Consider the following 25,617-nt stretch of genomic DNA (forward strand, 5'->3'; position numbering starts at 1 on the left):
ATCTAGTTCGTATATCGAGGACTTACTGTATTCGGAAAGGTATCAACCCTCGATTGTGGCATGCCGCTTTCTTCTATTGAGAAAATGAAACATTTTTTCTTGTTTTTATATATTTGCGCATAATTTAATCCCATATATTATGCACTGTTTTTTTTTCTACGATTCCTAAAAGAAACGTTCATACGAACTTCGTTATTACAAACCTCCAGTTTTTTGGTCCTGTGAACTTCATAATAACGAGAGTCTACTGTATAACCAGCTGAGCATAATTTGTTGGATCTTGCTTTTATTAATTATTGATAGCATGCAGGTTGTTCATGAGTGTGAGCCGAAGTCAGTCATCAACATGCATTCACCACATTATTTTGAATAAATATTGAAACTTGAGAGTGTCTGAACCAATCTGCCTACCTAGAATTCCTAAGTTCTCATTTCGACCTTAGTTGATAGGTAATGAGAAAATGTGTTCATTTAATTCTATTGAATACTACTGGATCCTAAATATTTTTGGAAGATTTCATTGTCTCAGGGTTTTATTTCAAATTTGAGTTTTTCCCATCATCAGAGAAATTTTATGACTATGGCTTTAAATATGGGCTATTCCAACTTAATGACACAAACAATGACCCTTTAGGTTTTAAATCTTGGTCCAAAATTTCTGACAGTTTAAAAAAAAATGCCAAAAGACCGTATTACAGAGATAATTTTAGGAGGAAATTATTTTTTTAAAGTAACTAATTGACTTCAGGAAAACCATTCCATTAAAATAATTCTAAGCTAGCAGTATACATTAATCAAGTAAGGAGCATTTTTTGAAGGAAATTCGTTGATAGTAAATAAGTGTATATTTAATAGCTAAATTCTTTAAACTATAAATAGCACTTGGGGTTCCTTAGTTTTATTTCCTTTTGTTAATTTGTTTAATCAAACTGAAAAAGTCATTTTAGGACTCTCTGATTATTAGTTGTGCAAGTATAACTTCTCATATCCTTCCCTTACTTTTTCAGGCTTGTGGTGAAAAACAATCTGGTTTGAGTCGAGGCCAAATTGGTGATGGCATGGTTGGCGCAATGGTGGGAGGGCAAGAGTGGGCTACCCTTGGTCTTATCAGAGCTCTTGCAACCTCTAAAATGATGTGCTGTGCTCTTGCCACCACGCCATGGCTTCAGCTATTGCTTTCTATGCCAAGAAGATCCCTGAGTGGCTATGACTGTGAAAGTGCTCTTAATAATGCATTGCCTGGACCAGAGATCCCACTTCCCAAGCAGGTATTACAGTTTCCTTATAATAATTAGTAGAAATTTGAGGTACTAAGTATAGATTATAATTTAAATATAAGGATGAGTCAGTTCTTAAATTTTTTTTCGGTTCTCGGCACTGGTCTGGTTCTCCCCCATTGGTTCTCAGTTCTCAATACCCGGTTCCAAGGATGAACTCTTATTATCTGAATCACTGGCAAATTTAAAAGGACAATCACAAAAAGTGAATGAAAATAATTTCACTAAAGATGTAAATAAGAATGCAGGAAAGCTCTGTAAAAAAAAACTTAAGATCGTCTCCATAATTGTATTTTCCCAGTAAAAAAGTTTAAATGAATGTTAAAAAGTTTTAAAGAATGCATGATCAACCAATATGAAGCCAACAGATACACCATGAATTAACTGAGCGGCCGCAGCTTAGCCTGTGCAGTAGAAACGTCCGCCGTGCAGGCATCGCTGCACACAAAATGACTTTCCACCAGTCACTATTCACGGCACAGCACACGGCATTGCAGAGAGTCATCTTGTCTGAAAAGCGGCCTCAATTTAGCATTGCATGTATTTCATACCACAGACGGCACATCGCCGGGCCAGATTGAAATGGGTGCCGTTAACAGCACAATCTGACTCATTTTAAGACATCCATAGAGACCTATGGTAAGTTGAAAGAACAGCGCTATGCCGTGGACGGTGGCAGGCATTTTCGAAAAGTCAGTTCGTTTGAAAGCAGCCTAAGCACCTGCAGCTTCGGAAATGTTACAGTGTTGCCGAGAGCGACAAACTGACGTACCCTTAAATTTGCGTGTTAGTGAGCAACTCTAAACAGAGGAAAAACATAGATGCCATGCGATTGGAAAATAATGTGTACATTTTTTCACTTTTTGGCCTTGAGTACGCTGCAGACCATTTCGGCTTAGGACACCAAATTCAAATCCTCGCCACCGTTCCGAGCTGCTTCCAAAGTACCAACTTTATGCGATCGATTCTCAATACCAGTTCCATAGGCCAAGAACCGGCAGTGCCGAGAAACGGATACTGGAACCGACCCATCTCTATTTAAATATTAAAAATGCCTAGTCCATTAACCCTGGCACCCTACTATTTGTTAATGTGTGCCAAAAAATATGGAGATATTTCAAGGTATCCTGGTACTGTTATCATTCCTAATCCTTTTTGAGGAATTTTTGCATGTTTTATGTCTAGTACGTTGAAATGTATTTTACTTGCTTTCCAGATTCTCTGCCTTCGGCTACTACGTGCTATCTTGCCTGCATGGCAAGATGAGGATGGAGACAAGTATGAAGGCAGTGAATTAAATGAAGATGAAGAACATGAAAGCCAAGTCACTGTCCTGGAAATGCAGAATTATGTGAAGCAAGAGAAACACAACTTAAACTCTAGTGGGAAAGTGATAGAAGATCCATTGGAAGATAATGCAGATGAGAGCACCAAGGAGAAAACCTACAAGGATGAAGTGCATGATTCTCACGAGGATTTACGTACAAGCTGTGATAAAATAATTGAAATGGAAAGTGAAGTATGGAAGCCTAAGCAGAAAGTGCCTTCCACAGTGAAAACAATCACCAAAATGGGTCTTCTCCGGTCTTTGATCCAAATTCTTGGACGTAGGCTTTTGCTGTGTCCTTCTGACCCCACCCTCCTTTGCACAAGCAGAGGTATGACTGAATGCTAATATTTCTTAGTTTAATCTAGAAATAAGATTCTTCTCAGCATGATATCATACTGGTTATCTATTCTTGGACCAACTACAGTAGAAGCCCGGTTTTATGAGTACTCATAATACCTCGGATATCACTCGTAAAAACGAACACTCGTTGCATCCGAAGGTGTTGAATTAACCTACTGAAGTCCCATAATCGTTCGTATTAACAGTTTTTCTTTTGTTTCTGTGGTATTTAACGAAGTTAAACAGGTAAAGAGTCATTATCAGGCACATTCTGGTTGAGTATCAACATGTATAAGGAAGAAACTGGGGATTTTCAATCATATAAAATATTAATTCCTCCAGTTTTGGAGATTTTATTCCTGTTCTTATATTTTTTGATCGCCGAATAAATCTGTTAAAACAGCGCAACTAGTCGGAATCAATATATTTGGTATGCTGTGGAAGTTTTTGGATAATTTTGGGAATACATTAAGACGATTAAATCAGTTTTGTCCAGTTTTCGAATGTTAACCAGTAAATCCGTCAGTTGGGAAAATTGGCCAAAAAGTTCACTGAATAACGGCATTTGGTTGGTATTTATTTACACTAGTAAATACTTCATTAGATTAGGGGTGCCTTCACAGCTCTACGTTGCGTTGACGCCACGAGAGCTCCTGCCCTGCCAACAAATTTTGCCACTTCACAGCTCTGCGTTGTGAGAACAAATGAAAGGCGAAAAGTGTCGGCTCATAAAAAACAGCCTGGGTGCATATCATCTTATGATTTCGAGCCAAACGCACAATACATAGTTTTTTTGTGCATTTTCACGCAAAATCATTTCTTAAAATATTCTTCTTAACTATTAATAGCTTTTGAAGTTAATATGACAACCATAAAGTCACTAATCATGTGTGTAGTGATGGCCCGTGCGTATGCATTATTATGACCTTCAAGTTTTATTTCCTACCTCGGAGTATATGAAAAATATTAAATGAAATACACTCAGTGAACATGAATTATGTGAAAAGTTATCAGGAACATTTATGTATGATAACTGTTGTTCAAACAGATTGTCCCAGGCATGTTATCTAAATAGCTTCAGCCTCTTACATCATGAGGGCAAAATTATAAAATATAATTGGAATTTAAACGACCATAGTAACGAGCAAGGAGCTATCACATTGTATTTAGCGTGTGATACCATTGACGGGTGTGTGTTATGCTAATCCATGCACCTCAGTGATTGTAACCTAATTTATGGTTAACATTTGGCTTATGTTTTGGAAAGATGGGAAATATCTATGCTTAAAACTTCAAAATAATAGTGAATAATGGAATTGAATAGCATTCATCACTCCCATTAGTGCCACTCCAGCATGTTGGTACACCTAAATTTCCCATAAAAAATTACCAATTCTAAATCGCCGGTGTATTGCCGCCTTCATGCAGACACATGGCCAGATTTTTCTGCAATGACGCAGGGAGCCGGTGACATGACAATATCAATTGTCAAAGACGGGCTCTGATTGGCTCGCTAGCCACAGCGTCAACGCAGTGCCAAACTGTGATGGCACCCTGGGCACCATGATATTTTTCATGCTATGTATAAAGTACTGCCATCTCCAGGGCCCGCACGATATGAATAACGATAATTACCTGTGAAATTATAAATCACCAAAGAAAACAAAAACATGGTGAAAGGGATGAATTTTAATTATTAGAGCAGCATAAGGCTTTGTTTCATTTTATACAATGACAAATATATTCAAACATTAGCGGGCAGAGGGTACTCAAGGCCGTAAATCACATAAATGCTTGGACGTAACCGGCGTTAGGTGTTGTAAATCTGGCAAACATCTTGTATTTTCTGTATTATAAACAGATAATACAAAGCATAATAGTTATTGCTTACTCAGCGGTGGATATCGAGAAATATCTGTCGTAAAACCGAGCGTAACCAGTGGAAGAAACTTTTTGACCTCGCAATATCCAAATTTTTTTACATGTAAAACATAGGCCATTTAGCGGTACAAAGACTATCACTCGCAAAAACAGGATTCTCGTAAAAAGCCCTACTCGCAAAACAGGGCTTCCACTGTATTTAGAAGAATATTATCTTTGTTAAAATTACATGTTATCCTTTCATTATACTATTTATCATTGCATATTAAAGGCCAAGAATTTTGTTCAAGGGGACATTTACCATGGGAAATAAGGCATACAATTGGATTGACTGGTTTCAATCGTGATGAAGTTATTATGTAATTTCAGGTCATTACTAGGTATTCACTTAATAATTGACCTTTAAAAATATAAACTGGTTTTAAGTTTTAATTATTTAAATCTGGAATTTAATGAAGAATTTATTTACTACTATGTATCAATGCACCATGTGAACTCTTTGATTTGATCTATTTGATGAGATCTTGTGATCTTTTAAGTTTGTTGTATCCTTTAAGTGAGAGATATTATTGCTGTTCCATAAGGAAAGGAAATTTGAATAATAGATGGTGGTTCGTTCTTCTGGGAATAAGTTTCTGCTGGATAAAGAATAGAAATGAATTAAATGAGAACAGAACGATTGAAAATGTTTAAGGAAGATTTCTACTTCTTTGTCTAGCATTTAGGTTTTTCTCCCTTTTTTGATAAGCTTAAAATCATATTGAAACTATGCTTATTTGATTAATCAGTTTCAGTGTAGGATTAAAAAAATCTTGTCTTAAGAAATAATTTCTATGGAATATATTTCTTCAGAAATCATACTGCATCACTACTGTCACATGGAATTCAGTGTAGAATAAAAAATCTTTGCACTGAATTGTTGAGGCCTTTACTTTGTAGAATTCCATTTTATGGTTGGAAGGAAATTACTTAGCTTTTCTACAAAAACACACTTTATTGCCGACTAGTTTCGGTTACACTGTACCATTTATGCGACACTGTTCATGCGACTAGTCTTGAAAATGGTACAGTGTAACCGAAACTAGTCGGCAATAAAGTGTGTGTTTTTGTAGAAAAGTTAAGTAATTTCCTTCCAACCATAAAAAATCTTTTCTGAAGGAACAAATTTTATGGAATTTTTAAGTGTTCATGATCTTTTAGCATGTTTATCTGTGACTAATTAGTGATTTTTTTTGCTAACTATAGTTCCTAATGCTGAGGATATCAGGGAGTGTAGAGTCCCTCTCACTGCCTCTTATTCTAGTACTGTATGTGAGGAGCTGGTTTCACTTATCAGATGGCTACATACACATTATCCTCATTGGCGTCATCCAATTAATCAACTCCTATCATCAAAGTTGGCTTTAGCTCCATTGCTGCTCTCGAACATGCAGGTAATTAACACATCTTATTCTATTTTAATTTAATGGTTTGTTCATTATCGTTCCATTGATCTCTTACTGTAAAATATCTATTTTTTTAATAAAATTTATTTGCATTGCATATGAATATTATGCTAGTGTTGGTTGTTCTATTTTTGATTTTTCCTCCATTTCGGCAAGCTTTACAGCACATACTTGGAAATACATTCAAAGTACTTTCATTATCAAATGCAATTTTAAGTAAATGTACTTCTCAGTTCTGTTGACTGCAAAGACCGTCTAATTATGTGGTCTCAACCTTGCACCAGTGGTGTTGCACAAATAATGTTGATCTCTGTGTCTTCCTTCCCAATTGTGTACTAGGAATGAAAAATTGGCTGACAATAAAAACAGCTTAATAGTTTAAATAATTCACATTCATTTTTATTGAATTGATAGTAAAAATTGCAATATTGGGTTTTTCAGAGTTAAATCCCCTGTCAAAGTGTCTTTGATTAAGATATATTTATTTCAGCTTTTCGTATTATTTCATTTCCATAGTTTCATTAATTGTCCAGCATATTTGATAATGAATGTTTTTATTGGGTAACATTGACTATTATGAATCCCATCCTCATTTCATCTCCAGGTATTAGTTTTATCAAAATAACAGGTTATCCTTTTGTTTTGTTTTTTTATAGTTGGAAAAATGTGGCAAAAGGCATGCTAGTCATGAGTCAGCTGATATGTGGCTTGGAATTCAAGCATCTGTGATAGCAACATTGTCAATTGTTGGTGGAATTGATACACGTCCTAGAATTGGAGGAGTCGTCATTGTTGACCAAATGGATGAAGGTAAAATCTTCAAAATTGGGTATTTCTCTTTAATTTATGTATTTTTCATAGCTAAATAACGAATTAGATTAAAAATATAGTAGAACCTCGCTTATGAAACTTTCAGCAGAGAACCAAAGAAAGTTTCATAAGTGAGGAAGTTTCATATGTGAGGTGTTTTGGTATTTAGCACGAAATCCTTTTCAATAGGGGCTAGTTTGTTTCCAGGATTTAATTACTCATTTGGAGGCAAGAAATTGAAGCCTAAAAATCTGTTTTACTCACAAGCAACATCACAGATGATGTGATACTTTAAGAGAAACATGACTTTGCATTCCTGAACAACATTACCCATGGTTGAACATCTTGGTCGAATTGCAAGCATTTCTGACACTAAGCTGCAGGGCTATCATACTGGAGAAATTTCAGAATGGTGATACACTGTTCAGAGATGGTTGTATCCCTGCTTGAGAGTAGTGTGGTGGGAACTTACAGTGCAACACTGTGTCCAGCAGATGGGACGTTAAGCCCTGGTAAGCCTATCGTTACAACCTGGCTTATTTCAACACAAGATTTCTATCCTCCTCCCTTACCTCATGGCGAAAATGACCCCAGCTGTCGGTTACTTCCCTCTAAATACCATGCCATAGATAATACGGAGCACAGGGCACCCGGCAGTGGCATAAGTTTGGGAGGATCCCCCCAAGCAATTGAAATAACGACACAACTGCCGTCAGTGATGAATAAGCAAAATTAGATTAAGAGCCCGGAAAAATCTCCCTTCTCTAAAATGTTTGCTCTAAAAAAGAATTTTCCCATGAAATTTTAGCATTAGTAGATTGAATCTACCGGGTATAGCTTCTCTGTCGGCATTCTTCCGCAAATGCAGCAGCAGGAACTTCGACTCACAAGCTGCGTGATTTGTCCTAATGGAATTATTTACTTTCCCATTTATGATAACAACAGCAGACACAATTTTACTTCAGTATAATGGTTATAAGGCATACCTGAGTTGAAAGGAACTACCTTATCTTTCACGTTTTGAATTTGACTTTAATGATTACGTGACGACTGACGACGCGAATTATTCTTCGAGGGTATTCACACTAACTCTCGTTCTGTTAAAAAATAAAAATCGGCGTGCACACCGCTATCTTCTAGTAGAGCAGTTCTCTGACAAGTCGTATAAGTGAGGTATTTTATCTCATTGGACTGGAAAAATACGTTTCACAACGGAGGTCATCATGATAGTGAAAAGCTTCATAACCGAGGCTGGAAATATACTGTATTACCAATTTAAAACTAATTCTCTTGCTTTTCGTGTTTTATTTGTTATATTTTGTTTGATATATATTTTTAAGGGTTTCAATTTATTTGCAACGATTTTGATCTAGAAATGACCTTAATAATTAATCTTGCTGGAGTTTGAACATTTTTTTTCTTTTATGAGGGTTCAGTCCCCATTTGAATTGAAAAGTAACTTCCATCATTATGTGTAATTTAATAATTGAATGATAACCTGAAGATGCATTACAATTTGGTATAATGGATTGGGGTACATAATAATAATAATAATAATAATTTATTCGCTGAAGGCAATACAATTGCATAGTTTCGTCAAGTTACATTACATAAAGGATAAAAACACAAACAAACGATGGCAATAGAACACAGTAATAATAATTATAATAATAATATTTTTATTGGTTCCCAGAGACGTGTCTAAGCCACGTATGGAACAAGTCACAAGAATAGTACATACATGAGGCATTAAAAAATAATATTTAAGGCGAGAAGGATAGGTACAGACATAAACATAAAAGTAACATTTTCAAAAGACAGGTTATAAAGACATAAATTCATCCACTGAATAACAGGGATTGTCACATAAATACTGATAAAGTTGACCTTTGAATTTGGAGAATGAATCTAGCTGTTTAATCTTTAGAGGTAAACATTTGAAATATTTTGACCCAGCATATATGGGGTTTTTGCTGAACATGGTTGATTTATGTACAGTAACTCTTAAATCACTACAACCCCTTGTGTTATAGTTGTGGATATCAGCATTGGTTTTGAGACTGTAAAACTGCTTATTTTGTACTGTACTGCTTTGTTTGAACAAGTGATGTACAATAGATTACTCTCTTTCTTTAATAAATTTAAGATTCTAACGGATTCCCAGTTTGGTTTTATAAAAAATAGATCTACTGAAACAGCAATATATAAACTCCTGTATGATATCATCTTAGAACTTGATAAGCAGAATCATATAACAGGGGTGTTCTTTGACTTAAGGAAAGCATTTGATTCTGTTGATCATGAAATACTGCTGAGGAAACTTAAGATGTATGGAGTCTCTGGAATTGCCAATCAGTGGTTAAAATCCTTTTTAAGTGAAAGATCACAAGTGGTACAGATTTACTCTACTGAGTCATATACTAATATAACTTCTACTCCCTTAGCAATTTTCAGAGGTGTTCCCCAAGGATCTATTTTGGGCCCCCTCCTTTTTCTCATCTACATAAATGACCTTCCAAAGTACTTCGACTGTGGTTCAGTGTACATATATGCTGATGACACAACCCACCTTACCTCTAATAAGCACTTAGACTCTACGGTAGTCCAAAGAAACATAAATTCTATGAGTGACTGGTGCAATGATAATAGGGTATTTATAAATAATGATAAATCAACTTTCATTCAATTTCATACCTATCAAAGAAAGATCACTTCTTCTCCTCTCCTAAGGTTAAATGGATCCTCCCTTATTTCCTCTTCTGTGACTAAATTTTTAGGTTTATATATTCATGAGTCACTATCTTGGGAATTTCATGTTGATAAACTGTCTACAAAGGTGTCCAGTGGCTGTTACCTACTTAGAAGAATTGTCCCTCTGGTTGATACTGCTACTGCACTCTCAGTCTATTATGCATATATCCATAGTCGATTGATGTATGGGATTGCAGTATGGGGCCATTCCCACCATTCTACTCGTCTTTTTAGGCTCCAGAAATGGGCCATTAGAATAATAAAAAACATTCCTAGGCGAAGCAGCTGCAAGCCCTATTTCAAATCCTTAAGGATTCTTACGCTACCTTGCCTATACATTTTTTCTGTATGTACGCAAATGACAATTAAAGATACATCAGGACAATATTTAATACATTAATTTACATTAGGATAATGAATGTATTAGAGATACCTAATTTCTTACTTTTTTATTTCTTACCGTGTTTAAGTTTATATTTGAAGTCCACTTGGCTGGGATTTTGGATGAGTTTTTTTTATTGTTTGTATTTGGGGCTACTAGAGCTGTTGCTTAAATGTTTTTTGCATGGATATTACATATAGTAGCATATATATATATTTATTGATGGGAAGGTGGTGATTTTTAACATACACTATAAAATGTGGTTTGTCTTTAAACTTTTCTGAATAGACCTGCTCTTTGGAATACAAGGCTTCAATTCTTGTAAGGGGGTTTAGGGTTTTTAAGGAGCTCATGAGGACCAATCCCTGTCAACCACCGTGTTTAAGTTTTAGGCACCATGAATTATTCTTTGAAATTTTGGTATCTATGATAACTGCTTGAAAATATACTACTAATTTGATTGAAAATCTACTCATGGGATTCGATAGGTTAACACTCTCTAACTACTCTACATGTCTAATAGAGTTTTAGATATGTAGATGAAGACTTTTTGACTGTTTATAATGGTTATGTCTTTTTCTGTTATGTATTTTCATAAAACACATCTTGAAACAATATCTTTTTCAATTTCTTGTTTTTAGGAACAGTTTGTCGAATCAGTCGCCGTGGCAAGTTGTGTGTACAGTTGCACCATGAAGATAGAAATGGAAGTGCAATTATTCGAAGAATTTCTCTTCCCTCTTCACTTCCGTATCCATTTGAACTTGGGAAACACAGTCCTTCCCATGACCACCGATCCAGTACCAGTGGCACTGTAGCTACTTCTGTCAACCATCGCGGTCATCCTACTTCTGATGGTTCCTTTCCACATCTCCCCCCCATCCTCAGGACTCCTGATGGACGCTTCCGGCTTGAAGCTTTGCCATCATCTGACTGGATGCCTGACTCTTGGGCTTCTTTTCTGGCACTCACTGTTTCGTCTGTCCCATATAGAAGGCAAGGCAAAGGGCATAAGTGGTATGCATCAGATCTCAGTGTTGAGGACAATGCACTGGCAAAGAGTAAGTATTTGTTTTCTAAGCTCTATTTAACCTATCCAGTGATAAAAACCATTCAAACATGGCAGTTATGCTTGGAATTTTCTCAATTTCATAATACAGTTGACTCCCAATTTTCAGTTTATCCGTGCATGAGTTCATGCTCCATCGACATTTTCTGCGATCTTTATAAATAAATAAAAAGGAAGTAAAAGTACCAGGATATTTCCATCTTATTGCTAGACTACACCGGGCTTATTATTTCCCTTGGAATCCTCTTTCATAAGTGGAATTACTATTTTATTTTATTGCTGACTAGGAATGTTTCAAGTTCACTTGGATATCTGCTTACCATTTCAGACAATGATCAGCAGTGGATAAAAAATCTTGATTAAATTTAGAATATTCTTCAATGGTTAACCAATTGTAAACTAAGAGAAATGTTATCTATAATCTTTAATTGTATATTTCATATCGCAAATGCGCAATTATTGTGGTGGCCTCGCAGTTGAATACGGCCCAAAGGAACCGTAGATTTCGTTGCACTCTGGCATGTTTACACCGTGACTAGTCAAGGTCGAACTGGAGAGGGAGGCAATAGTAGAAGTGTAAGCACCAGGGAAAGTTTAAGTAGAGATAATATTACGCATAGCCAGGCACTCGCCTGCATGGACAATTTGCCATAAGTCCTGGTTTCCTATAACCGCTGCTGCACAATGGCGTAGTCGTGCCCCAATTACCATCAGGGTAGTTCTGTGCTCTTTTTCTCCTAGCATTATGGTGCGCAACCAAGCTCAGTGATCACAGATCTGTGTCCTGAAGCAGTTGCATTCCGGGCAACTTGTGTGAGGTGCAACTACATGGTGTGGTGCCTGACAGTGTAGTTCCCAACGTCACACAGTGGTTTCGAAGCATTCATGCAAACCACTTTTCTAAATCCATGATCTGGTAGCCGCGGTCGCATCGGTTTTTGGAAACCAGGTGTTACACGGAGTAGTAGGAATACAAGTGCAATCACGTCATCGCTGCTAAAAAGATATTGGCCAGGAAAAGAAAGCTCTTGATGATTCCAGAAAGCAATCTAAAATAACTAGCTATGTGCGTAAGTAATATTAGGGTGTTTGATTTATGTAAATCATAAAAATTATAAGAAATTAAAGTGAAAGTTTGGATTATTTGTCTTTTCCGATTATTCGTGCCACCTCTCCCCATCATTAGCCTGGATAATCGGGAGTTTGCAGTACTGTGAACTGTTCAAATGCATTTCAAAATATGTATTGTGAATTGCTATTTTTTTATTCAATTTCACAATTGCATAACAGCATGTACTTATGACAATTATTTGTCAGCCAATGTATTTTATTATTCTTTTAAACCTTTCATCAATTACGGCTTGTGCTGCATGTTTATCGGTGTATGATTCTTCCGTATATTGAATAAGATCCATTGATTGTGGGAACATATAGCTATTGATTTTACGGCAGCTGTCATAGCATCCAATTAATGAAATGTCAAATGAAAAAATTTAGGATCTTTATTGTATTCATTTTTATTATGGTAAAAAATTTATTTCTTGCATTGAAAAATGCTCAAATTATTTTCTCATCAAAATAGTTTATATTGAAACATAAGCTATATAATGGCTTTCCTTGTGGAATTTCTTAATCGGTATTGATTTCCACAAAACATTCCATTCTATTCATGTATATCAACTCGATTATTTCTGGATGAACTAATGTAACCTTTAATTTAGGTTCGGGTATTAATATGCGACTCCTGAGATGGCAACAGCAGCTTTTGGCTGCAATGAAAGCTGGAAGAGCCCTTTTTCCACACCAGTCGCTATTAAGACGCATCATGTACCAACAGAATATTGCTGCTAAACAAAATGGAATTGGATTATCCAATTCTTCGACAGCCCCAGCAGAAGTACAGAAGAACAAGGAAGGCCAAATGGGGAAACAGAATTTGGTTGGTGATTCGTGGAAGAAAGAAGGCCAGATGGGTGCACTAAAAGACCCGTTAAAGGTGCAATCAGCGTGTTCTTCATCATCTGCCACAAGTTCTAGTGCTACAACCCCTTCAACTTCAAGGTCTCCTTCTCCTCAGCAATCTGCTGCCCAGTCCAAAGGTCAGGAGCAAGCTGAAGAGCATGAGGAGGATGAAGAAGAGCAGATGGACCCAGATGAAGAAACAGTCTTACTGAGGCAGTTGCTTTTCAAAGCAATTCAGCCATCAGTGTTGAAGCCTATCTTCTCACGGGAAGAGATGGAGGTACAATTAAATATCAATATCAAGCAGTTTATCTGTTTTACTAATATAGTTAATTAATCAAAGCATAAGTGCATGGTGGTGTAAAACTCAAATATCAAAGGATATATTGACAATTGTCAAGATAGTTTTAAGTTGATGATTACCAGCTGGTATCTCAGGGTACTGTTACGTATCAACCAGTAAAGAAACTAAATTCTAAAGTTTCGCAGTATCTATATTTGCCATTAATTGTTATTTCTTAAACATCCTCCCTGTGGCTAATGTTTTCTATGCATGCCCTAGTAGCAGTCACAGGCATTAAAAATTAACTAGTTATTGAAAAAATTACACCAGGAATTTAGCCATAAATCTGCTTGGAGGAGGACTATGGTGGTGTGCGGGTTTTCTGTACATACTGGTAATTTGGTGTCAAATTGTATGTATAGTAAGTCTATACAATTCATTGAAATGAGTATAAATATCATTTTATTTATACTGAAAGTTAAAGTCATTGTTTGTTATTACTGAAATGGCTATTGTTAATAAGGCTTTATATCTGTAGTAATTTGATTGTGAAATCCACTTTTTTATTTTAAACATCAAGGCTCTGGCGGCACTCGTTAATACTACAGTAAAACTTTGATTTTACGCACTTTGATTTTGCATCAAGTCTCGTTTTTACGCAGCGACACTCAAGTCCGGCCAGAAAGCATTGGGAATTGGAATGGTGAAACTTGGATTTTATGTCTTTTCTTGATTTTACGCAGTTTTTCGATTTTAAGCAGCATAACCCCAGCCCCAAAGAGGCTGCTAATCTTGATTTTATGCAGTTGTCTTTTGACTTGTTTTGAAAATCCCGACTGGAGCAACATGAAGTTAGGTTATTTTATTCATCTCAATGAGTTGCAAAAATGAATACAGGAAAGGTTGAAATGAAGTCGCGCTGTTGAGCGTGAAACTAAAAACATCGCAAATCTAATTATTGCTCATGGGTAGTCTCCATTAAGGAAAAAATTTGGGGGGGGGGGGGGGGGACATGGGGTAGCAGCATGCCTAGCTTTCATTTTATGTTACCATCCAAGGGCAACTCCATCACGTTGAACTCTGAGGACAGTGTGACCAGGGGTGGATTCAGAATCACATTTGGGGTCATGACTTGGGTAAGCGGAGTACCCCCCAGGAGAGAGGTGTTTTTACATAAGGGAGTGCTGCACTCTACGATAAATACGTGCAACTCAAACTTCTCTCATGTTTGGGACTTGTAGCCATGCATTTGCGTGTGCACTCCCTATACTCCTTTGCAAGGATGCAAAACTGTTAACACATTCAATACGTGCCCGAGTTTTATTAAAGTCATCAAAATGGGCCGTCAAAATAAAAGAGAAAAATGGAGGGAGGTTTCCGTGCCATAACTTCCATTCAAATACTGCTTTTTGCAAATGGCGCACACGGTTCAAAAGAGGGAAGCTTGCTGAAGGCCATACACATGATTGGAAGACTCGAAATTGGATATTAGTCCTGTACGGAGGCAGAGAAAGGGCTCCTGGCACGACCGGCTCCTTGGATGCTTGGGTGACTGGCTGCTTGGATGGGACCGAGTCAATTGAAGTGCTCCGCACTGAATGTGTTAAATTAATAAAAATTAAAAAATTTTGAAAATATTTGAGAGGTCATGACCCCTGTAACTTCCCCACCTAAATCCACCCCTGGGTGTGTCTCATGCTGACTGGGAGGACATCCATTGTATGAGACACGAGTGGATCATGCCACTCTGTTGCAAGAACTATTATGACTCACGCTGAGGTGAATATGTGAAAGAGTTGAAATAGTGTGTTGTCATCTTTGAAACATGCTCAACTTGGGTTCATGTAAATACTGTTTATCTTTGATTGAACACAATGCTGAACTTATAATTTGATTCATTTATTTTAGGCAGCAGCATTGGCAATATCACAATACCTTGGTGCGAAAATAAGTGATTCAACCCATCAGGCAAGCAGTGCTGCAAGGAGCATGTGTCTTTCTGGCACTCAAGAGCAGATGGGTTTACAAAGACAAGATACATCAAGGGCTCCACATCAAGATTCCAAGGGTGCCAATCTTGGAGATGAGCCTCTTAATGCAAAAGGAGAAGCTGCCCATCAAAAACCATCTGGTGTGAGAGAAAGAAGAAGGGCGCCTAGAAATATAGTTAAGGCTATTAGGGGGCATAGGAGAGTAGCTTCACCTGCTGCACCGTCGCCCATAGTTGCCCAATTGATGGAGATGGGCTTCTCTAGGAGAAATGTGGAGTATGCAATGCAGGCATTAGGTAAGTGCCACCAAACTATGATTAATATCTTGTTGTAATATTTGTAACCAGCCTTGCTATGGTTTTATTTTTTTCTTTTGATAAGTGTTTAAAATTACATATTTAGTGTTCGAAAATAAACTGTATTTGTATAGTAATGCAACTGGGGGTCACTTTCCTTGTTATAGTTGATTTTTTTGGGCGGTTTGATCTGGGCAACTCTCTCCTTGAAACCTCATAATGCAGCATAACACAAAGATATATACAGTGGAACCGCGTTAAAGCGAGTACAGGCTATTGCGAGACTCCCACCATTACGAGAGATAGCCAAGGCACCGTCTATTGACGCTATGATTAGCATGCAAAAACAAATTCGTTATTACGAGGATGGTGTTGGCACTCGCCATAGCGAGAGTTTCCATCGCCGGAAACCCTTCACCAAAAGTCTCTTATCTCTGTAATTGCTGGCAATCTGTTAGAAATGAAGTTAGCATGGAGTGCTCAGTTTCAAATTCATGTAGCAAATTGTCGTTTGATAAATAAGTAGTTCATTTTGGTGAAAATATAGTGGCATTAACATTCCCAAATGCTCGATCTTCTTTTGTTCCTCGGACGGCTGATAGCAGTCGGCAGTATACCCGCACGTCTGTGAGTTCCAGGGAGCATTTGACCAAATGCTCTCATGGCCAAAGCAAGAAAGTGATAATAAAATAGCAATAGGAGAGTGGCATTATTAATTTATCTTCTTATTCTCTCTTCACAATTAAAAAAAAAGCCCAAGGAATGCATATCATGAAGAGTTAGGAGGAGCTTTGTTCGGGTGGTTTTGCCCACTTCAATCTGCGTGAATTGCTGAGAAATTCACGCAGATTGAAGTGGGCAATTGGTGAGGGGCTATGCTTAAGGTTTAAGCGGAGTATTTCAGGAATAGATTGAGAATTGAGAACTTCGAGAGTTCGAAAGGTTGGTTATACTAATTCAAAGCACGAAAGCGTTATCTCCCTTCATAATTGCTGGTGATGCCTGCAGTGTAAACCCGAAGCCATGAAAGAAAGGACTCCTATCCTAGCAAAATTTCTTAAGAAGTATTCCCCGCGTGATATAATGCAGACGAAACAGAACTCTTTTACAACCTACTCCCTGACATAACCCTTGCAGTACAAGGTATTTCTTGCAGTGATGCTTCTAGAGGCATGTAGTATGCCCTAGCAATGACATATGTAAAAATCTGTTGCTGCACTTTTAGTTTATTGAATTTAAAAAATTCTGCATTCCTTTTTCATGTTTTGCAGTCATTATTGAGAATGTTAAATCAGTAAATTCATTCTCGTAAGTTTTGTTGGCCATAGGCTCCATCAGATGTGTATTGTTCATTTCTTTGTCGCATATATTACCCATGTATCTTATATTAGTCGCAGTTTCTTGCAGCTGCTTTTGTTTTACTTAAGTGACACCAGCACGCTATCTTCTTTATATTGTTCGTGAAATAATATCCTGTTAATATCTTTTCTTATATTACCAATTTTAATTCAAATCGTTTTTATTGCAGGGCAGTGGATACACTGTGTGTATTATTTCAATGACATCGCAGGGGTAACACTCAAAATAGAACTTTTTTAAAAAAAAAACAGGAATTTTAATGACATCAGTATGCATTCTTAGCAAATTTTTTAGGACAAATAATGAAGATATTACATAGGATGGTAGTAAATGTCTTCCAAGGCAGGATCGTTCTACCACCTTCCACCGTTTTCGTCTGCAGAAACAAATGCGATATGTTTTTTCTCATTACTGCCACGTAACGTACAGGAACAATAAACATACACCAATGGCAGCATTTGAGGGATTAAATAACGGAGATACAGTTTTATCAGTAATTGTTTGAATTTTCTGCTGAAAATACCAAAATAATAGAATGATCACGTTAATGCACTAATTCAGTATATAGAAAAATGGCTCCACCGGTTGTGCATTGGCATAGTGACAAAGCAAAGCTTTGCATGATTTTTATTCTGTACGGCTCTTATAAATTGTCTGACTAGTTTTTATTAGAGTAAGGAAATTAACTGATGCAAAAAAACGTCGCCTTTCTTCTGGATTTATGCTTACGTTTATCGGATGGAAATTTTTCCATCGCTGCACCAATCCTGTTCCAATGTAAGTGTTCACAATAGGTATATTGGTTACACCTTCGGTAGAGCAACAATTTACTATAGCGAGTGTTAATTGAGCACCCAGGGGTCTCGTTTTATCGAGGTGTCACTGTATGTTATTTGTTAGGGATTGGCAGGGCATTAAAATGATAACAAATAATCTTGATTGAAAATTACTCCCCAAAATCTTGTGTTTCCTGCTGAATAGGCAACCGAGTCAAACATTCCCGCATTCATTGTTTAGTATTTGAGGTATTTGAATATTCGACCAATTACTTAATATTCGAGTTCGAGAAATCTACTATTCGACCCATCTCTACTGAAAAGGCATCAAGCAAACTTAGTTCTCTTATGGTAGAAGACATAAGCAGAAAATTAGGTATTTGGAAAGATTTCAGTTTTTGATCCCCAAGAAGTTCCGACTACAGACATGAACTCTGACTTAAAGACAAAAAATTCATGACCTGGAATCAATGGAGACAGAGAAGTTGATGTTGGGGTTGGGTAATTACAGAAATTACTACAAAAGCAAAATTCCCGGGGTTCAGTGGATATAATTGAAGCAATCCAGGAGCTCAAATGTCTGAGACATCATTTACATCTTTGCGCCTTTAAGCAATTTGGATCCCCTCTGCAAATGTGGACTCAGAAGATTTCTTTCCTGCTATAGCAATGTGTTAACAGATAAGAGAACAAATGTAAAAGATGACAACTTGATCACAATAGCAATATTTCATTTGAAATTACAGACATTTAAAAGTAATTTCTCTCTATGTAAGCTAGAGATATGGTTACGCGAAGGATAAAATATGTAAAATAGGTGAATTCAGTCAATACTCCATGTATATTATTGCTTAAATTATTCCCAGTCAATAATATCCTAAATTTAGGGAAAAGGGTGGGCCACTGGAAGGATGGCTCTCAATCAGCATCAATTATTTTGCTTTTAAAATAACACCGATTTCAGGGCAAAATAACATCGTTTTTGTAAAAAAATAACACTTTTTTTTGCTATAAAACAACCCCACCTTTTGCATGTCCCTATTCATGAGATATTAATCAATTTGATTAAAAGCCACCTTTATCTCTTTTAATAATTTTTTTGGAATTATGTATATCACCACCATATTTTATATTTTCAGTTTTATTGGCATTCTTTTTATAGCGTAATTTATTAATTTATTTTTGATATTTTTCATACTCTCAGGTGGAATTAGTGAGGTGGCTCCAAGTCCTGAAACACTGGTTGGCTGGTTACTAGAGAATCAAGATCAGATTCAATCTGACTCTGAGAACACTTCATCATTGGATGGCGTGAGACCTCTTGATGTAATCACAGGACAGGAAAGAGCAGCCATTGCTGTATCAGAGGATACTGATGATTCACTTTCTGATGAATTTAGTACTGATGGGCCATACTTGGCCACCAGCTCTGTGCCACAAAACTTAGGCATACATGAAAGGGTTGGTTTGCATCACAAGCTACAATTGGTTCTGTAAATTAAGCTGATTGATTTTGCTCGAGCTTACTGGGTATAGAAATCTCAGTTTTAACTTAGAACTTTAGTGAAATATGAGCATATAGATTTGTATAGATATAGTGTTGAAATATGTTTTTGAAGGATGAATAATTTAGCAAATATCAATTTATGGGTTTCTAACAATTCATACTGCATGATATATTGCAATAACCTCCATGGGAAATTGCTGGTGATTGTTTTAGTCAAAGTTAATTTAGCTTGGAGTAATCTAATTTTGGCTGTTTTAGTTACTAACATATTCATATTTCACTTAGAAATTTTTTAATATCTGTGTAAAAATTTTGCTCTGTGAGTGATTTTTTTTTGGTGTTGTTCAATTATTTGTTCAGCCTGAAGAATGGTCCTCTAGAAGCTGGAATGTCGATGGTTGTTATGGGGAGCACAGTTTATTTGAAAGCTCTGCACCCGCCTCATACCCATTGGCTGATCTTCCATCAATCAAGCCATCTAGTTTTGCCTCACCTTATCAGTATGCTAGTTGCATCAGGGAGATTCTGAAACCGGGTGCACTAGTACGATGCTGTACAAGAGCGTATGGAGAGGCATTACGTTATGGTGATGTTGGACGTGTACTCCATGTTGAGTATGTGGCAAAGAATCATGATGACTTGGTGGAGGCAAGTGGATTGTGCTGTACAGAATAACTTGTCATTTGTTTAGCATTTAAATTGAATTACTTAATTATTATAATTTGGTTTTGATTCCAATGAAATTTATTTTTAATTTTTAACTTGAATATTTTATGTATATACAAGATTTTAACTGATTAATGTCAACAAATTACCTCAAATTATGGTATTTCAAATGGAACTCAAAGTACTGACTTAATGCTTTGATTTAAAACTTTTACTTATGCTAAAAAAATGGGAAATTTTTAAAAATATCAATCTTAAGATAATGGAGTCAATTATTGAATAGGAGTATCAATTGGGCGAGAACTTGGGGACTTAATGCAAAACAAGACCAACTTGACTGGGCTTTTGTCTTGTGATAGGAGAGAAAAAGAAATCTGTGGATCAATCTCATTCCTGATGATTCATTTTTTACTCAAAAGACTGGTGATTTCCTGTTTGGTATTAAGTAATAATATAATATTTTTTACTGACATAAAGAACTCATTTTAAAATCTTACATAGCAAAATATAACTACCATCATTTTGTAAAAATATATTTGAGCTGTATATCCTTATGCATTCAATGCCATACTAAAGTAATGTAAATCAGTCATAGCCTGGTTACCTTCATTTTTTTCTGTGCACAATTAACATTCCTCCATACTAACTCAGCTGGTGAGTGGTAGTTGCTTTGAGTTTGGGTGGTTGCCTTTTATGCTTTCAGACTTATTACTCACACCCAGAAAAGTTTTCCATGGGCTGATATAACATCTCTTGCTTTGGGTGCTAGATGAAAAAGAAGCTAACGGAAAATTGTTAAGCGCTGCCTGTTTTTGCCTGCTCCCATGGAAGTGTTCTCCTGGGATTGCTAATGAATAATATTTTAGTTGAGTCTATGTTATAATGCAACTATATTCTTTATTACAACCTTCTTTATTTGCCATGATTACAGGCTTTAGATCATATGTGTAGGTTTTGGTTGCTGAACAAAATATGGAATACTAGTGATTGTATTTTTTTAGCATAAAATTCACTGCATTTCATATTATTATTGGAAATTTCAGGTTACCCTTGCATTATGAAATGGTACTAATATATAGGAAATTGTTAGAAATGTCTCAAAATATTCAGTCATTATATAAAATTCACCGCAGTATTTACTCATGATCTATATTTATTTTGCTATTGCCAATCTTTTTACCATCTATTCAACTCCTTCCAAAATTAAAAAAAATTACAAAGAATTGTTTGGTGAATATTGATATGACAGTATAATTATCTACATTCCCTTAATGCTAAAAGTTATTATTGTCACCTTTATTGTATCATTCCAGTTCTATTTTGAATTATCAAGGTTATTTATTGATTGTGACCAATTAGCAATTCAATTCAGTCTTTGTTTGATAGCTGTTATTATTAAGGGTCAGCTGCTTGCATTGTGTGATAGGATCATCTCCTCAGGGAGGTACATAGATATGTTTCCTTCATGCACTGCGATGTCTGTCTCAGAACTATGGAAGGAGATTGTTACAAGGAAGTTCATTCCAAAGTTTTGTTTTCATTTTGCTGAACAATTTCGCTCAAAAATATTTCATTGCTCAGTGATGCTGACCGAAAATAGAAGTTTTATTCCATTACTGATTCATGGTTTATAAATGTATGTTAGATCATTTAGTTTTTTCGCCTTTGTAAATGAGCACCTTTTTATTATCATACGTGGCGTGAAATGGCATTATAATGTATTCATTTAAAAGAAATCAGGAAGCTGTTCATTTAATGAGATAATTTTGTGTTCCATGTACTCCTTGCCTTTTTATTATTATTATCAAAATGACACATACCTGACTTAAAGACCAGAAGCAATAAGAATACAAATGTACATTCTCAACAGAGAGTTGATTTGGTGTTGTATGATTAGTAACATGTGTAAGGTAAAAATTCAGTCAATATTTTATTTACCTAATTCTTGAAATCCGTTTTTATTTATCACGATTTTTGGGATTGTCATTTAAATCACATGTTGGGATTCTCCTTAGATAAGTGGATAGTTAAAGGAAATTATAGAATTTAAGCTGATTCTTGAATTGAAAATCACTTTTCTATTCTTTTGTAGGAAGTGGATTTGATCTCACCTGTACTTTATATATTGGCAGGTTGATTGGCAGGAAAGAGGAAGTCCTTATTGGATCAGAGCCTTCCACCTTGAGGTGTTGGAGTATGCTTCAGCCTCATCTCCTGCCTCCCTATCTTCCCCTCCTGCTGCATCTCATGCCTCTGCTGCTTCTTCGGCCCCTCAATCACTGTCATCCTTGGATCCTAAGATCCTATCCAGGGGACCTGCTGCAAGACGAGGAGTTAATACCCAAAGTAAATTTTTGTTCATTTCTTCGACTTCTTATGACATGCAATATATTCCTAAAATTGAGTTTTTGGATCCTGATATAAAATAAATTAATATTTAAATTAATCTTCTCACACCCACTTTTGTAGAAATTTTGGGCTTAATTAAGAATTACTTTGCATACTCCTTCTGATGTTGCCTAAAGTCTCCTAAAGAAAATTAATAGATGGACTGTATTCCAGCATTTATAACTAGGAAAACTTAAACATTATCAGGTTTCTTGGTTAGTCACCTGTTACTTATGCCTCAACTTTTTTGACATAAAGTGACCTGGGTTTCGGTGAGTAATCATTATGATCAAGCATAAATTATTTTGTATATTTCATTATTGTAACCAAGTATCCTAACAGAGGAGGAGATGAATTTTAAAATAGATACCAAAGTAGGGGAAAAGATGGGCAAAGATATTCGTTTATGAGAGTCTTGTCCTGTTTTCAATAATTTAAAAATTTCAAACTGCTCTCTAGAATCTAATTCATGGCTGGGTTTGCAAAATTTTAAAATATTCATTTTAAAATCATTCCTATGGGAGTTACATATTGAGTGTTTTTTCAAAATTGCTTTTTTCATCTTTGTTATTTCTGTAAGTCCTTAAATGTCCTTAAATTCTTAAATGGTATTTTTTTATGTGAGAAGTCACATGCACTTGGCACTAGGCCTTTTGTAATGTAAAGACACCCAAAACCAGTACAAGTTTTTTGAACTTAGTGAAAATAAAGACGAAGTATCACAGTAATAGATGATGCTATTTTTCAGCCCGTTAAAATATTGTAATATTGTCAGGAGCCACTTGTAAGATTTTTCAAAAAAATGGAAAACTACTGTTTTCTAGAAAGTTTTGTCACGCTTGCATGTCAGTATTTAAAATACGATTAATTCACAAGGCAATTGAAGTCTCTTTGGCATCGGTAGTTGAGTGATGCATTTAATTTATTCATTAACTTAACTTTTTGGAGCACCCAAGATGGTGCTTATTTTTATTTATTAAACTAAAACCTTTAATCGTAGCTTGTCAAAGCAAGTTAATCATGAAGAGCTGTGCAGTAAAATATTTTTCGTTGTTAAAAATACAGTAGAATCCTGATTTAAGGTTTTTCAGGGGGGACAAAATTTAAAACACTAAATGCGGAAAAACACTAAATGAGGACCTGCCATTTTTTTCAGGATTTAGGGTCTGAAATGATTGGAATGGCTTTTTATGAATAAAAAATATTATTTTAAGTAACTAATAGGTGCTGAATGCAGCAAAAAAAATTTTAATGAAATGTTCTCTGCCCTATGAAGTTTGGATAATACTTTTCAGGAATTGGCTAAAAAAATGAGTAGTAAAAATAAGTAACGGGAGGATGACAATTGTTTTAATGAAATATTTTAAGATATATGTTCTCTGCCCTATGACGGTTGGATAATACTTTTCAGGAATCAGCTAAAGAAATGGGTAGTAAAAATAAGTAATGAGAGGATGACAATTGTTTTAATGAAATACATATTTTAAGAAAATTCGAATAAACATCAACTTAAAAGCATTCCCACACATTATTATTATTATTATGGACATTAGTGATTCCATTCTTATCATATTTCAGTGGTCTCGATGAAATTTAGAATTTTTTCTGTAAAAGTGACATGTAGGTGACTATAGCATTTCTAATATAATAAGAAAAGATGTAAGTAGGTACTCGAAAAATCATGAGGAATGAGTGAAATAAAGGGACAGCAGAAGATCGCTAATCCCGAATTCTCAACTACCGAATATCTAGTAAAAGTGAGGTTTTCTGGAATTTTGCCAACTTAACGTTTTCTGTTGCCTCGGCAAAACAAGGAATTTATGAGCCTTAAAAAGCCTCCTATGTGCACATTTTAGATTTCGAGGTCATCCAAAAAAGTAGAATCATATTTTAGTATGCGTACAAGTCGACGGTGATTCAACTCGATGATAACACCAGATTCGTTGTCATGTATCCGCGGCCTTATGCAGGTCGAATGGAGCCGGGAGAAGTTGCTTACGCGGCGCGCTGATCACCTTGACTCCGGCTCGCCTTGTTTCTCGGCAGCTTTTAATAAAATTTGGTTGTACGATTAGCTTAACTCTGTTAAGTGAAAAGGTTTAATCTTCAACAGAACTGGATTTCATCCGAAAAATTGTCAGTGCCTCTGGAGTTTGGCAATTTCGTCAGGGTTATGATGTCGAAGTCAACCACCAAGGGATACCTGCCGGATTTTCGTATTTTTCCGCGCTCATCTATTCTACCGTGAGTATGCGGTGATTTTTTTTCCAGCATGAGCGATTTATTTAGAGTCATGGACCGTGATAGTTCGTCAAAACTCTGATTGTCATTCTCTTTTGACATTAATTAGCACCAGACAAATATTTTTGAATCGGCAGCGATATCAACCAGCCGCATGTCGATAAATTGGCTCCGGGATATCTAAATTACGATGTAAAATAATGTTGTTCCGTAGGGAAAGAATGCTCTCACTCACGGTCATGACAAGGGAAACACTTCCTTTGTTCTTTCGCTGTTCCTCCGTGGAAACTGACCTTGGAATGGATTATAGAAAGAATCTTCCAGTGAACTGCGCAATTGATATTGGGCCTCCTCTTTCGAACAGAGAAAGTAGCCGACTGAAAAAATATTTGGCTAATAGTCGACTGCCCGTAGGGAGTAGAGTTGAAAGGGGCATAAGCCATCAATTGAAAACATAACGAGAAAACCATTATTGTAGCGGCCCTCGGAGGATAACCCGTGTCGTCAGTCGTCACGTATCATCGAAGTCAAGTTCAAGAAGTGAAGGATAAGGTAGTTCGAGGTTATAAAGGGATGACTTTGCTCCATTAGATCGGATCTGATACAAAAAGTGTCTGGTGTTTGGATCAGAAGAGGAGCGAAACGTTACGAGAAAACAAATCACCCAACTTGCGAGTTGAAGGTCGCAGCGCTGCGCTCGCGGAAGAAAGCAGTTGAAGAAGCGTTCCCCGGTAGATTCTATCGACTCTTGGTAAACTTTCATGAGACTGTACTTGTTGATGAGCATAAATTCGAAGATTTGGATGAACCGTCATGAAATAACGTTAAATCGGACAAAAAAATCTTGAGTGGGACCAATTTTTA

At 36.2% G+C, this 25,617-nt stretch overlaps 1 protein-coding gene across 4 annotated transcripts in view; it reads left to right on the plus strand.

Annotated features, from left to right (window-relative positions):
• LOC124156259 (E3 ubiquitin-protein ligase HERC2) overlaps nucleotides 1–25,617 on the plus strand; it is a 149,075-nt gene that overhangs the window by 67,002 nt on the left and 56,456 nt on the right. For 3 of the 4 annotated variants that reach the window (XM_046530682.1, XM_046530685.1, XM_046530683.1), the window contains exons 38-47: nucleotides 1,008–1,268; nucleotides 2,494–2,935; nucleotides 6,073–6,260; nucleotides 6,929–7,082; nucleotides 10,857–11,276; nucleotides 13,006–13,526; nucleotides 15,438–15,816; nucleotides 19,156–19,412; nucleotides 19,819–20,106; nucleotides 22,257–22,470. In XM_046530682.1, coding sequence (XP_046386638.1) covers nucleotides 1,008–1,268; nucleotides 2,494–2,935; nucleotides 6,073–6,260; nucleotides 6,929–7,082; nucleotides 10,857–11,276; nucleotides 13,006–13,526; nucleotides 15,438–15,816; nucleotides 19,156–19,412; nucleotides 19,819–20,106; nucleotides 22,257–22,470 — 3,124 coding nt within the window. The remainder of the gene's footprint in view (nucleotides 1–1,007; nucleotides 1,269–2,493; nucleotides 2,936–6,072; nucleotides 6,261–6,928; nucleotides 7,083–10,856; nucleotides 11,277–13,005; nucleotides 13,527–15,437; nucleotides 15,817–19,155; nucleotides 19,413–19,818; nucleotides 20,107–22,256; nucleotides 22,471–25,617) is intronic. The other variant, XM_046530684.1, reaches the window with a different exon arrangement.

Source organism: Ischnura elegans, chromosome 3 (genome assembly GCF_921293095.1).
Source record: "Ischnura elegans chromosome 3, ioIscEleg1.1, whole genome shotgun sequence".
Taxonomy (NCBI): Eukaryota; Metazoa; Arthropoda; class Insecta; order Odonata; family Coenagrionidae; genus Ischnura; species Ischnura elegans.